General features: G+C 44.0%; 2 protein-coding genes across 5 annotated transcripts in view; both read right to left on the bottom strand.

Moving 5' to 3' along the window:
* The window catches only part of LOC127196518 (UDP-glucuronosyltransferase 1-6), a 118570-nt gene that overhangs the window by 31028 nt on the left and 72280 nt on the right, over positions 1-15262 (bottom strand). Inside the window, exon 1 of one of the 4 annotated variants that reach the window (XM_051154284.1) lies at positions 5281-6188. The exons of the other annotated variants lie outside the window; for them this stretch is intronic. Within the exon in view, the coding sequence (XP_051010241.1) occupies positions 5281-6144 (864 nt within the window). The 5' untranslated portion in view covers positions 6145-6188. Of the gene's footprint in view, positions 1-5280; positions 6189-15262 lie in introns of those variants that run through there. 4 annotated transcript variants of the gene reach the window in all.
* LOC127196656 (UDP-glucuronosyltransferase 1A5-like) lies at positions 9557-10574 on the bottom strand. Its single transcript, XM_051154516.1, is given in 2 exon segments — positions 9557-10279; positions 10281-10574. Coding segments are annotated over 2 exon segments (882 nt in total). The 5' UTR covers positions 10440-10574.

Genomic DNA, 15262 nt, shown 5'->3' with positions numbered 1-15262 from the left:
GGAAAAAAAAATCAATAAAGAAAAATTTAAACTTGCAGAATTTAAGAAAAAGAAAACACACTTGACCAAAAACCCATGGGACACATGAAAGCAGTCCTAAAAGTGGTGACTTATACCTACAAGTTTATAGTTACCTTAAAAAAAAAACCATCAAAAAATTCTCAATTAAATAACGAGTACACCTTGTTTCCTAGAAAACAGAAACAGGCCAAAACCCAAATTAGTGCATGGTAAGAAATAATTAAGAGTGGAGTAGAAATAGCCAGGTGTTGGTGGTGCACATCTTTAATCCCAGCACTTGGGAGGCAGAGGCAGGCGTATCGCTGTGAGTTCGAGGCCATCCTGGTCTACAAAGCGAGTCCAGGACAGCCAAGGCTACATAGAGAAACCCTGTCTTGGAAAAAAAAAAAACAAAACAAAGAGTGGAGCAGAAATAAATAAAATATAATTTAAAAAACTATCAATGAAACAAAAAGTTGGTTCTTTGGAAAGCCATGACAGCTTGTAACAAATTCAGAAAATTATCAGGAGTCAACTGAGAAGCTTAGACTGTACTAAGTTGGGAAATGTAAAGAAATGGAAAAATCTCTGGAGGCTGATGACCCGTCAGTATTAACCCAAGATGACATAAACAACTCAAAGAGATCTACAATAAACAACAGGACTGACGCGGAATTAAAAAAAAAAAAAAAAAAAATCTTCCAACAAGAAATAAACCAGGACTCAGCTGATTTCTACCAGCCTTTCAAAGAAAAAGGAACACCACGCAAAAGGGGGGTTGTGCTACCAAAGTCTTCTCACCAAATCAATGTCACTCTGATACGAAAGCCAGATAAAGATATAATGACAGCAACAAAAAGGAAACCAATGGACAAACTCCCCTGTTAACGTTGATGCGAATGTTTTCTAGAAAACACTTGCAACGTGAAGTCAAGAATACATCAAAAAGATCATTTACCATCTTCAAGTCAGCTTCAGTCCAGTGTACAAATTTGGTTCAACCTAGGGCAATTGATAAAATCAATACAATACACCATATAAATGAACCCAAGGACCGAAAAAAAAAAAATCACACAAACGCCTCAACAGATGCTGGAAATGGCTGGGGCAACTGTAGCATCCTTTCACAGCAATGTCCCCAAAGAAACTAGCAATGGAAGAAACCAATCTCAACACAATAAAGGCTGTGTACCACAAAACTATAGCTAACATTTTACCAAATTGGGGGGCGGGAAGCTCCAATCACTTCCAGTAAAACCAGGAACAAAGCAAAGGTGCCCTCTTTTTCCATTCCCATTCAATATAGTTCAAAGTCTAGCTAGGGCATCAAGACAGGAGAAAAGAATAGAATAAATGCAACAGGGAAAGGAAGAAGTCAACATATCATTTATTTGTACATGATATTGTTCTGTATATGAGGGACAATAAAGGCTCCCCCAGAAAACTGTTAAACAGAATAAATACTTCCATGAAAATGGTAGGATAGAAAATTAACATACAAAATCAGATTTTTTTCATATATGTCAATAGCAAACATTCTGAGAAAGAAATAAAGGAAACAATCCCATTAACAACTACCCCAAAAAAATCTGTTAAACTTAATGCAGGTAAAGGCCCCACAAAGAACATCTTAAAGTATTGAAAGTTAAAAAAAAAAAAAAAAAAAAAAAAAAAAAAAGACAGTAGGAAATGGAAAGATCTCTCATGTTCATAAATTAAAGAAGTTAATATTGTTAAAATGGCTATTTCAACAAAAGCTATATTCAATACAAATCCCATCAATTTTACAGTGTCTTTTTTTTTTTTAACAAAAATAGAAAAAAATTCTCAAAACTCACATAGAAGTGCTAAGGATCTTGAAGAGTTAAAGCTATTCTGAGTGAAGTAACAATGCTGGTTTTAAATTATACTAAAGGACCATAGTAATAAAAACAACTTGGCACCAGCACAAAGTCAGATGCACAGATTAATGAAACAGATCAGAGGACCCAGAATGAACACACACATATCTACAGATACCTACATCTTAACAAAGTTGTCTCCAACAAACACTGGGAAAAAAACTACATGGACACCTAGAAAAATGAAGGTAGATCCGTATCTCTCACCCTGCACAAAAATAAATTCAAATGGATCAAAGATCTTCACATTACCAGGAACTTTGAAATTGCTACAGGGTTCCAAGATGCCAAGAAATAACCCCAAGAACTGACAAATAGGATCTTATGAAACTAAAGCTTCTGAACAGAAACAGAAATAATCAGCAGAGAAAGAGACAGCCAACAAAATGAAAAGTAGTCTTAGCCAATGACGCATTTGTCAGGAGATGGTATCCAACATATATAAAGGACTACACAGAGTAAACAGCAGAAAATGTAAATCAGCCAATCAATAGGTTGATGAACTGAATGAAAAGTTCCTCATAGCATCTCAATCAGAACAGCAACCATCAAGAAAACAAAAGACAAAGAAAATGCCAAAGAGGATGTAGGGACCAAGGAAGTCTGTTTGCTGCTGATGGGGTGTAGCCATTTCAGAAATCAGGATGAAGGTTCCTCAAAAATCTGGAAATTGGCCAGGTGTATGCCTGAAGCAGCAGCACTCAAGCTGCAAAGACAAGGGCTTCCTCTGTAAGTTCAAAGCCAACGGGTCTGCGTATTAAAATGCTAAGCAAAGCAAAGCAAAACAAAGCAACGAAAATAGAATTACCATATGGCCCACCTATATTGCTCTGACTATGCAGCCAAAGGGCTCTAAGGCAGCTCATCACAGGTGATCTTGCAGGTATGCTTACTGCTTCGGCAGTTACTCTTGAAAGGAATCTGACAGCATGCCTATCAACACATAAAGAGCTAAAGTAGAATGTGTGACATACACACAAAGGACTTTTATGCAGATATTTTAAAAAAGGTGAATCGTGCCATTTGCAGGAAAATTGATGAGATCATAAATCAGTATGCTAAGAAAAATAAGCCAAACTCAGAACATAAATACTTGTTTTTTCCTGGTATGTGAAAACTACTAGATTTTAGAACTCCCTCCCCCCTCCGTGTGTCTGTGTGTGTGTGTGTGTGTGTGTGTGTGTGTGTGTGTGTGAGATACAAAACCAGACTGGGGATTATGAGACAGGAAAGAGAGCTCTTAAAGGAGGTGGGAGATGGACTGAGTAATCAAATGTGTCCAATACAATAGCAGAAACGAAGAACTAACTTGGGGCAGAAAGAAGAACCAGCTGGAGCCCGGAGGCAGCATGTAGGAAGGAATTTGGGAAGGGAAACAAGAAAGAACAAAACGTAACGTATATGAGAAGATGCCAGCTGTGGTGATTTGAGTGAGAATGATCCCATAGCCTCACATATTTGAATACTTGGCCCCTACTTGGTGGAACTGTTTGAAAGGATTAGGAGGAGTGGCCTTATTAGAGGGGGGTGTATCACTAGGAGTGGGTTTCAAAAGTCCAGACCACTCCCAGGCTCTCTTTCTGCCTCATGGTTGCTGTCTCATGTAAGCTCTCAACTATGGCTGCAGCCCCGGGCCTGCCTGCCTGCTAGCATGCACCCTGTCATCACGCTTGTAACTCGAATCCTCTGGACTCTCACCCAAATTAAATGCTTTCTCTTGATAAGCTTCCTTGGTCATGGTGTTTTGTCATGGCAATGAGATGGTAACTAAGACGCACGGTGAAAAAGATTTGTGTGTTGATCTATAAATTAATTTCAATATGTAAACAGAAATTAGAAATGAAAAGATAATTTCTTGAGAATTATGTAGGTTTATAACTGTTTTTATTTACTAAAAATGTTCAAAAAGAACTGTATGGTCTGTCCACAGAACATTTACACGCATGAACCCGGAAGTGACCACTTGACTATGAAGCATGTTCCATGCAGCTGATATGACTTGAGACATGCTGGAAAATGGAGATGCTCTCTTTGCATTCCCTTCATTTCCCTTGAGTGTTCAGGTCTCCTGTGAGCTGACAGCACTTTCCCAAAGAGTACCACACACACACACACACACACACACACACACACACACACACACACACACACAACAACTGCAATTGGCCAGATACTTTATCCTACTCCTGAAAGGCTGAAAACAAAACAAAACAAAACAAAACACTCCTTCTCATGGGTCTGCTCACAGCTCAGTGACTCTCACCCTCAGGAAGACATGTCACTCTTCTGTCTTCAAACTTGCAATCACCTTCCACATCTGAGTCGACAATAAACATATCTGACTCTGCTTAGTTTTCTAGGAATTTGTAATTCCACTTTCTTCCCAAATGTTCTCAATACACGCAGAACCATTTTCCCTCTTCTCTCATCTCCCTTAAAAACACTTTTGGTGTGTCATCAATCTCCACTAGCTTGTGTGACCATGTACCAGGAAGTTGTTGAGGTCAATGTGACCAAATACAGGAGCCTATCCTGTGCCTGTGTTCCTTTACTTAGGAAAAGAGATGGTTTACATAAAGCTTGGGAGATTATTTCATGAGAAGGGTTATATATATAATTATATGTGATATATATATAATTTAGGGAAGTTGATTACTTTGGGAATCTATGGAACCAAAATACTTAAGGAGAGTGATGGTTTAAGAGTGAATAAAGAAAGAAAATAAATAAATAAATAAAAAGAGTGAATAAAGAAAGAATGCATGAGCTACTCATTCAAACAAATACTGCAGCATGATGCGGAGGAACATGAAATGAACAAAGGAAACATGCCTTATGTTGCTTCACTTCCCAGATACAAGGCAGAGTAGAGGAAATGGTAATGGTGAAGAGCTGGTAATATAAACTTGAGAAAAGGAATCCAGGGAAGACACGTGCACTTACGGGCCATAAGATCAAACTGCTTGGAACCTTAGCAGAAAATTATCCCAACTTTGTATGAGATCCTGGTTCACTTCCGGCTTACTGCCTGATGTAGACAAGGAATAGCTCCACACTGGAATCCCAGAACCAACTACCAAACATCTGAGAGCAAGCTCAGCTTCTCTGGTCCTCTCAGGGTTCAAGAAAGCTATAACCAGAAGATACTGTCTAGCTAGTGGACATAGTCAACAGAGTCCCACCTCTTCTCCTCAGTTCTCTCAGAACCTCACTATTGCCTCCCAGTCACTAACATCTTGGTATACCAACTGTTGACACCTTAAAGATTTAAATCAGCAGAGTTCCTAAAAAAATTAGCAGGCAAGTGAGCAACTCAGAATAAAGGTACTTAGAAACCAATATTGGTGGGACAGTCTTCGGATGGAGGCACAATACAGACCTGAGAGAGTGGTTTCCTGCTGACACAGTTCATTCCCCCGACAAAAAACATATTGGGCATGATGGGCCTGGGGAAATCAAATACAAAGTCAAACCTGAAGAGCCATATGGATGCGTGGCTGAGGATCTCCAGAAAGGACACCTCTCGCTGGAACAGCTCAGAGGCCAGGCTCTCATAAGGAGCGGAAGCAAAGTGGCAAATGAACTTGAATGGCAGAGGGTAGAGAACGTTCTTGACTCTCTCCAGAAAGCTCATGTGGTCTGAATTCCTTGTGAGTATATTTGGAACATATGAGGGAGGGCTTGGACACTGGGAAGCTTCAAAGTCAACACCACAAGGAAGGAATCTCAGAAGAAACACCTCAGGAACGTGCAAATACTTGGCCAGCAGTGCCCCACAGGGATACATAGGGTCTGTTAATATCACATCAAAGGAACTGGAGTTCAGGTGCTGGATAAGGCCTTCGTTGTGCAGGAGACTCATGCAAGAGCTCACGTAGAACGTCAGTAGGTTTTTCATAAGTTCCATGTTGCTTAAGATCATTGTCAGAGAATATTCGGTTTCAAGGAACATTTGAAAGGAGCTCAGCAAGTTATGTTCATATTCTTCCTTGGAGTATGGGACAGCATAGGTTTTCAGAATGAAGAAGCCATCTTCTTTGACGTACACTGACACATCTGGAGCCACAACCACCGTCTCATGGCCTCGGGCACGGAGCTCCCTCACCATGGTCCTCATGCTCAGCCAGTGGCTGCCCTCCATGGGAACCACCAGTACCTTCCCACCCTGAGCCCAGGGCAGGGCAAGGAGCAGGAGCAGCAGCCCTGAGAGTCCTCCCAGAGAAACCTGGATCCCCATGGCCATGGGCAGGGAATCTCATAGAGGTGAACCTTCCTTACCTATCTGTGGCCCAAACATGAGGTTCTTCATCTTATATTCCTCAAGTCACGTTATACAGTGGCGTGTCATTGGCAGGCACAATACCCACCTTCAGTTAATCATTACATAATAAATCCATGCCTGGCCTTCACTACTGTCCCAACCTTCTGCCTCGACACAGAGAAAAACACAAAGTGACCTTATCTTCTCTTAACTGGGAAGATTCCTGTCATCTGTGGCTGTTCTTGAACCATCAGAGTTCACCTCTCCCTGTAGCCCCCAATAGTACAACAATGTTGAGTTCTCATGTTTCATCATTTCCTTCTCTGTTAGCCATCGAGCTCTGAGCAGTGGCTGATGGCTGGATACCCAACACTGCCTTAGAGAATTACTCTGATAATAACAAGATCTCACTTCTGGGTAGATGTGTGTTTGCAAAATGCTTCCTGTTAACCACCAGGTGTCGCTGTGCAGCAATCCTTGGCACCCCTTCAGGAGGATGAGTCCAGAGTCTCATTTCCTTAAAAGAGACTTCTTTGTTCTTTTTTCATGGCTGCCCCCCCCAGCCCCTCCCTTTCCGGTCCCTTCTACACATACATCAAATCCATTCATTTTCCTTCTCCCAACAACCATGCAAAATGCCCTGGGACTAGGCTGAGGCCCTTTCTGTTTGTTGAGATAGTCAAAGAAACTCCCAAGTGGATGGTGCTGGTGACTGATCAGTCTTTGGTCTCTGCTTTAGCTGCCGCTGCCATTGTTTGCTGAAAAGCCACCCACTCCACATCTGATGGGAGAGACAGCCAGTTCCTGGAGGTAGGACCCGCCAAAATGCAACTGAATAAAACCCGGAGAGCTGGAAAAGAGCTATCAGAAGCATTTGGTGATGTTCTTTCTTCCATGAGAGGGATGCTGGGAGCTATGGCTCAAGGCAAAGTGATTGAGAAAGTCTGTGTTGCACTTCCAACGTCAGAAGTTTGAAATAGCAAGAAAGAAGAGAGGAGAGAGACAAATAGAAAGAAGGGATTCCCGCAAAAAGCCCTCTCTAGATGGACTAGAAAAGTATGAAGTAATAGTTGTTGTAAGGACCCCTGATGAGTGGGCAGCTTGGCCATCATAGGCCTTTCACTTAACATACACTCCAGAACAAGCATTGCGAATGGGAATTCCTGGGGGCGGGGGGCTGTGTCTGCAAAGGCTAATTGATGGATTAGAACTTGTGACCTGGAGAGAGAAGTTTTATAGCCCCAAAACCTACTTACAATTTATCTTGGACAGTCTTCAATCTACTAAATAGCCATCTTTTGCCTCCCTCTGTGTCAAACCTACTGGACAAACATCCTAACAAACAGATTACAAAAAAAAAAAAATCTTTTGGAATATTTTAATAAGACTTTAGTTTCACATCAATCAAAAGGCTGAGAGTATTGTCTGGTAGCATCTAAGGCCTATAGCAGAGCTCTCCCAATCTTACTGTAACCTGCCTACCTGATGTGCCCCACCAATATGTTTGAAAAGTGTCTTGACTTGCGGCTTTTTGTTATGTTTTGTTTCTATAAAATTTTTATTAGAAGCCGGGCACAATGGCTCACACATATAATCCCAGCACTCAGAGGCAAAAGCAGGTAGATCTCTGTGAGTTTGAGGCCAGTCTGGTCTACAAAGTGAGTCCAGGACAGCCAACAACAGTACATGTAGAAACCCTGTCTCCAAAAAAAAAATTTCATGAAAGCACTACCTCATTGGAACATGGTATTTGAGGTGACCTAGATCTGTACTCTCAGGCCGTGGACACTCATACTTGACTTGACACTAGAATAAACCACATCTTTTATTCCATAGAGGTGAGAACTGTTTCTTTCACCAACAGTATCTTTAGACTAATATACTGAAGCTTAGCCCACAAAACAGCTCTAGATATAAGGAATTAAACTTCGAATCAGAGCCATGAAATACTCAGCTAGGTTGAAAAATAATCAGGGCCAGGATGTGTAGTAGACCTCTGACACAGATTCCAAATGAATGCTGGATACCAGTAAGAACTGCCCAGAGGTGTCGTGCGTGCATTTATAATCAGACATGTAGGTGACCTTTCCCTGACAGGTTCAGCATCTGTAGCCCAACCTTACAAAGGACTGCCTAGAGGTATAACCAGCATCCTTAAACAGACCAGTGAAAGACGACCTAGAAACAGGAACCGCACCTAAGACCTGACCTATGAAAGACTGCCCAGGGTGTGACCTGAGTCAGGGAGCCTAGAAAGAGATGTCTAGTGCAGACCAGAATCAGCAGAACCCAGGTCAGACCAGAATCAAGGCCTCTGCTAGACCTCCTCTCACAAGTACTGACACGTGTCCTTTGGGCCCCTGTTTGTGAGCACCGAGCTGGCACATTTACTAGAGCCACGGTGTCTCGCCCAGCAAGTTAGTTTATACCAAGAGGACTTCTCCATTCTGAAAAGGCCATAGTAAAAGTCAGGCGTGATGGCACACACCTTTAATTCCAGCACTTAGGGAGGCAGAGGCAAGCAGATCTCTGTGGGTTCAAGGGCAGCCTGGTCTACAAAGCGACCCCAGGACAGCCAAGGCTACACAGAGAAACCCTGTCTTGAAAACCCAAAGCAAAACAAACAAATGACAACAACAAAAAGACAAGGGAGAGAATTAGGACACAAAAAGAAAAGGAAGCTATCAAAGCATTGGTAGCCTCATTTGGATATGAGATGGCTGCACACAGATGTGACCCTAAAGACTTTACATGGAATTGTTAGAGATGAGAAACACTTTCTTCAAAGTGGTAGAATATGAAATGAACAGTGGTCTGCCTCATCACCAGTGGCAAACACATTGTGAAAGTTATCAAGAACACAACCCCAGTAACAATTGCCTCAAAACGAAATACCTTAGAATAAAGATAACTGAGGCAGTAGAAGAACTCTACAATGGAGACTTTCGTTTGGTTGGTTTGTTTTGTTTTTCAAGACAGGGTTTCTCTGTGTAGCCTTGGCTGTCCTGAACTCTCTCTGTAGAGCAGATTGGCCTCAGACTCACAGAGATCTGCCTGCCTTCTGCATGGCCAAGTGCTGGGATTACAGGTGCATGCCACCTTGCCCAGCTCAATGAAGACTGTTTTAACACTGAGGAAAGACATTGGAGGTGACACTAGGAAATGGTAGACCTCATATACTCATAGAACCAACAACTACAATTTGATATTCCTTTTCCCTCTCCTAGAAATATACAAGTGCCACTCCTCATAACAGGTCAGGTCACAGCTCACTCTCTCTGTTCCCACCCCAGAATCAGGAAATCTCACTCTCAGGAAAGCAGTGTACAGATACATGGACATCTCAGTAGGAAAATTAGCATTAGAAAATATATCTGCATAGAATACTGATTGGTTAATGGGCTTCAATACAGACCTGAGAGAGGGGCTTTCTGTTGGCACAGTTTATGCCCCCAATGAAGATCATGTTGGGCATGATGGGCCTTGGGTAGCTGAACAAAAAGTCATCCCGGAACAGCCACACAGATGCATAGCTGAAAACTTCCAACAAGGACACGTCTCTCTGCAAAAGCTCAGAGGCAAGGCTCCCATAGTGTCTGAAAATGACATGACACATGTACTTCAAGGCCATAGGGTACAGCATGTTCTTGACCCTTTGCAGGAAGCTCATGTGATCAGAGCTCCTTGTGAATGGTCTCGGAATGTACGAGGAAGGGTTTGGACACTGTGTGGCCTCATAGTCTATGTCACAGGGAATGAAGCGCAGAAAAAACACAGCAGGAATCTGTAGGTACTTGGCCAGCACTGCCCCACAGGGAAAAGCTGGATCTGTTAAGACCACATCAAAGGAACTGGAGTTCAGTTGCTGGATCAGGGTCCTATTGTGCAACAGATTTGTGCAAGACTTTAGGAATCTTGTTGATACGTTTTTTACAAACTTATATAGTTCAAATAGTGCCTTCACATCGTTTCCTGTTTCCAGGACCAGTTCAATGCCTCGCATCACTTGTTGCTTATATTCCTCATCCGTGAAGGGACCAGCATAGGTTTTGAAGGTGAAGATCTCCTCTTCTTTGATACGCATAGTCACCTCTGGAGCCAGGACCACAAGCTGGTGGGCCATGGGCATGAAGCTCCTTCACAATTTCCCTCATGCTCAGCCAGTGGCTGCCATCCAAGGGAAACACCAGCACCTTCGCTCCTTCAGCCCAGGGAAGGGCACACAGCAGGAGCAGCCCCATTAATCCTTTCAGGGGCACACGGAACTCCATAACCATCTCAAAAGAAGCCCAGAAGGGCAGATGGTCCTCACTATGCTAGGGCCCTTGCAGCTCCTCCTTTATCTTCTTATGTCCCGCCCAACCTTGCCATGTCATTGGGTGACACTGGCTCCCAGACATCAATTATTGCAGGATAAATATACCCTTGACACCTGCTCAGTCCTGCTTCTAAGCAACACAATACTGATCTTATCATTTCTTTCTTAGAAAACAACAACATGACAGGATACTCGGTCTCTAGAGAGGAAGAGAGCATCCTAGTTCATGTCTTTTCTTTTTCCCCTCCAATTTTAAAAAACAAGGCTGTGTATTCCCATTTCAGTTCATCACCTCATTTTTCGCTGGCCACATTTTAACAAGCTGGCCCTGAGCTAGGGAGGAGTGCCTTGGATTTTGATCTACGATGTAGCATTTCTGACTGTAACCCTATTAGCTAACTCTTTGAAGTCCCCTTTTCCACCCAAAAGGAGCACTCAGTACACTATGAGAAACACTGATAAGTTAGCTTGCCCCAGATAAAGAGGAATTGCCTCTCTGATGGGTTCATTTACCTAGATATTTCTGTAAATGATCTGGAACCGGTTTTTGAAGCTGCTGGTTGTTGTTAAGTGTGGGAACAGAGGAAGATATTCCACATTCAAAATTAGATGACTCAATTGAAAGCAAGGTCTGTTGCACATTCTGTGTACACCCACGGTTAAGAGTCAACAAAACCTGAGCATGCTTAGGCCAGGCCAGTAGAAGCAATGACATAAAGTGGGCTTAATGAGCTCTGTTTTCCATGAGCGCCTCCCTTTGTACTGGCTCTGGAGATGGCTCAATCTAAAAGCCTATTCTCCTGAAGGCTGAAAGTTTCGAGTCTCTGAGTCTTCCCAGTGGGCACTGCAGACCCAAAACATGCAGCTACAGACACCCCAATACTTTAGCTCATCAAAGACTATTAGAAGAAAGGGAGAGATATTTGGAAAGACTAGATATGTAAAATAAACAAACAAATAAATAAATAAATAAAAACCAAGTTCTTAAAGAACGGACACTGCCTGTACCAAAAGCTGAGTAAACACACCAACAGAGGCCCGATGCAGTCTGGGATGTGTACATCACTAGTATTGTGCCACAGGGATAAATAAGACCTCTTAAAACCACATAGAAGGAAATTCGATGGGGGCTTTTGGGAGATGGCCACAGGACTCCAGGTCCCCACGTAAGATCTCACAAGGCCTCTGTTCTTGCTGTGTGCTCAGCCCAGATGTTCTTTAAGGAACATCTACTCTCTGGCAGCCTGTCATGATGTTTCTGCCTTGCCGAAGGCCTGTGAGCTGCTGCTTCTGAAACCACAAGTCAAAATAAACCTTTCCCGCTTTAATCTAGTTCTCTTAGGCACTCATCGCAGCTGCAAAATGTGTAAGTTCATTGTTTAATCAGAGGTGTTGCAATAGACCCAGGCAAGACTTTACACAGAAGGCGGATAACATTTCCAAATATGCCACATCTTTAAAAAGTGTCTTCAGGTGTTCCAGGACAAAGGATTCTTGAAAGCCACCAAGCAACCTTATTTGTGTTCTGCCTTGGTGTAAGGAGTGGTGGGAAAAGCTCTACTCCTCCGAAGTGTCAGTTTACCTCTGGAGCCAAGACCACAGCCTGGTAGCTCTCTCACCTCTCCCATGCTCAGCCAGGGGCTGCCCTCCATGGGGAAAGTGAGTACCTTTCTGCCTTCAGCCCAGGGCCGAGCACACAACAAGAACAGAGGCCCTGTGAGGCCTTACATGGGGACCTGGAGTCCTGTGCTATCTCCCCAGAAGCCCCAGCAGGTTGTATGCTTCCTACATTAGTTACCTCACCATCTTTCCCCCAGGCCACCTGACAAAGTGGCTTGACACAGGACAGCATGTCATTGCCCTTGAAGTTAACCATTACAGAATAAATCCATCCCTGCCCTTCACCCCTGTCCTATCTTACAGCCTCTTCTCCAAAGATTCTGACCACCTCACTTCCTTTCTAGAACAACTTCTAGGACCCACCGCTCCCACTAAGGGCACCCCAGTTCACCTCTTTTCTTCCAGCTCCTGAGATAGGCTACGGGAAGCCGTTTCATTTCATTTCATTTCATTGCTTTTACCCTACTAGCCATATCTAAGTTGCAGCTGAACTCCGAACGGGGTCCGATGCCTTGGCCTCCAGTGTAATCACTGGGTGTAATCCCAGAGTTTTGATTTGAAGTGTCCCACTAAAAAAAAAAAAAAATCTCATGGTTAAAAGTTTGGGCCCCGCTTGGTGGCACTATTGAGTCAGAAGATGATGAGGGTGCTGGCTCTCTATATGCACATTTATACTTGGCTGTCCTTTAAGGAACATCTGCTCCCTGGCAGCCTCTCTGTCGTGATGTTTCTGCTTTGACGAAGGCCCAAAGAGCATGAAACCAGCCTACTGTGAGCTGATGCTTCTGAAATCACAAGTCAAAATAAACCTTTCCCATTTTAACCTATTTCTCTTAGGCACTTTTTGCAGCTGCGAAACGTCTATTTAATGACTTTTAAGTCTCTCCTCCCATTCTCAAGAGGCACCTGGTTGCATTATAAAACATAGATGTTGGCCAAAGACAACTTTAACAAAACGAAGAGGCACCATTGGTTTTCTGGCTTGGTCCATACGCTGTACCAAGAGATAGATCTATAAATGACTGGTGACACTATTGGCAGGTGCTAACTGCTGTCACAGATGGGGTCAGCTAGAAGGGACACAAACTCAAGATCCCATGATATGAATCCACTGAGGGGACCTCTCAGAATTCTGTATCTACATAGTGAAATAAGAGCCGTAGCTATCTAAAGCACACTTGGGCAAGACCAGCCCAGGCAGTTACACACAGTGGGTTGACACAGCATACTGCTGGCATGGTTCACCTTGGGACCAAAGGGAGAAAAACAAGGGCCTGGGGTGGGGGCGGGGAGGGGTCTTCCTAAGTGTGCAGTCTGTCCTCCTAAATGCTGAGGGCTGTGCTCTATTTATTATTAACGTTCACTGGGTGGATATTAGTCAGGGCCTCTACTTGGGTTTGTAATCAAGCTTCTATAAGATTATCGCCAGTGCCGGGCGTGGTGGCGCTCGCCTTTAATCCCAGCACTCGGGAGGCAGAGGCAGGCGGATCACTGTGAGTTCGAGGCCAGCCTGGTCTACAAAGTGAGTCCAGGATGGCCAAGGCTACACAGAGAAACCCTGTCTCGAAAAACCAAAAAAAAAAAAAAAAAAAAAAAAAAAAAAAAAAAAGATTACCGCCAGCCCCACGTGCTAATAGGAGTCTCCAAGAACAACATGGACCATAAAATTTGTCAGCTCTATGTTCAAATTCCAAGATGAAGAAAGCCGCTGTGTGACCAGGTAGGTCAAAGCCCCGGAGGCTGGTCCTGCCCCCACAGTGCTACCCTCACAAGTGCCAAGTAGATTGTTGTCACCCAGTGTTGTGTGACCACGCTCCCTGACTTGCCTATCATCCCACCTCACTACAGCTCTGCCTTTCTGCCTAACCTGGTCGGGAGAAATTGCCTAACTCAGACATTTACACTGAAAACAGAACTGACCACTGAGCAAACGTATGCGTACACATCACTTCCAACTCACACAGTGCAAAAGCTCCTCTGTGCGTTATACTTTCCAGAAGCCTAGGGTCTTAGTTCTCCTGCTTTTCCTTTTCCAAAAGCAACTTTAGTGCTCTCTGTAGCTCTTCCCTCTGCCCCGGCCACTTCTGCACATGTCGTCCAAAAGGCTCCGTTTTTGCCCTTCAACAAGTCAGACCGCATCAATTGCCTTCTAATGAGGCTGACCTAATTCTAGGTTGTCGCCACTCGTGTCCTTTGCAATGGCCATAATAGTAGCAAGAAAGGGAATGAGGCGGTTAACTGGGAAATCAGAGCTTAGCACCTAAGCTCTCTTCTCTAGAGTGCTACTGTTGGCATTAAAAAGATGCTGCCCTCACCCCCACCCCCACCCCCCAACCCTCCTGCAACATTCACTATGCGAGGTAGCCACTTCCTGGAGGTGGGGTGCGACTCTTCTACCTAGATTTGGGTGGCATCTCACAACTGCACTGAACACCTGTGAGAGAGCACACCAGGACGGGGCTGGCGATCTCCCTCGGCCCACTGTGGGTCTGTCGTGAATTCACTTTCACGTGCCAAAAAGCACTGTTACAGGCGGTGCGCGCTCTCTCTCTCTCTCTCTGAGGGCTGAAAGCAAACTATTTAAGCCGATGCTTGAGGTTCCGTGGTTGCTTAGTGGCTCCTTAGGACTGAACTCAGCCTAAGCTTTTCCCCAAATCCACACAAACCAGCCCATTGCCGTGCAGGGGACATAACAGAAGGAACGCGACAAAAGTCAGCTTTCAACCTGAGGTCTGACTGGGTGAGGCAACTGTACACATCCAGTGCTGTTCAGACCAGAGGATTTGCTTCTGGAAGCGTTATTGAACTCCAAATCACCGAGCAACAGTTCAGCCCAAGGCACCTGGCTGGCACTTCCCTTGGTCTGGAGGAGTTGCTGCTGTGATTGATGCCAAACAGGCAAGGTTGTGATTGGTCTGTAGAACAGCTGAAGAGGCAAGGCGGGCTAAGACTGGTCCAAACACCTTTTGGGGGAGCTGCTCAGGCTCACTTAGGGGAGTTGGCCCAGCGACACCCTCCTGTGAATGTCTTTTCTATGTGTGGCCTTTTCTGGCCCCCTTTCAATAGTATGGGCCGAGAGAGGAATCCAACGCCCTCTTCTGGCCTCTGAGGGCATCTGCACCATTATCTCACTGTCTATCTCTGTCTGTCTGTCTGTGTCTG

Source organism: Acomys russatus, chromosome 12 (genome assembly GCF_903995435.1).
Source record: "Acomys russatus chromosome 12, mAcoRus1.1, whole genome shotgun sequence".
NCBI lineage: Eukaryota > Metazoa > Chordata > Mammalia > Rodentia > Muridae > Acomys > Acomys russatus.
The sequence above is the reverse complement of the archived record's forward strand: the minus strand, read 5'-3'. Positions and strand labels throughout refer to the sequence as shown.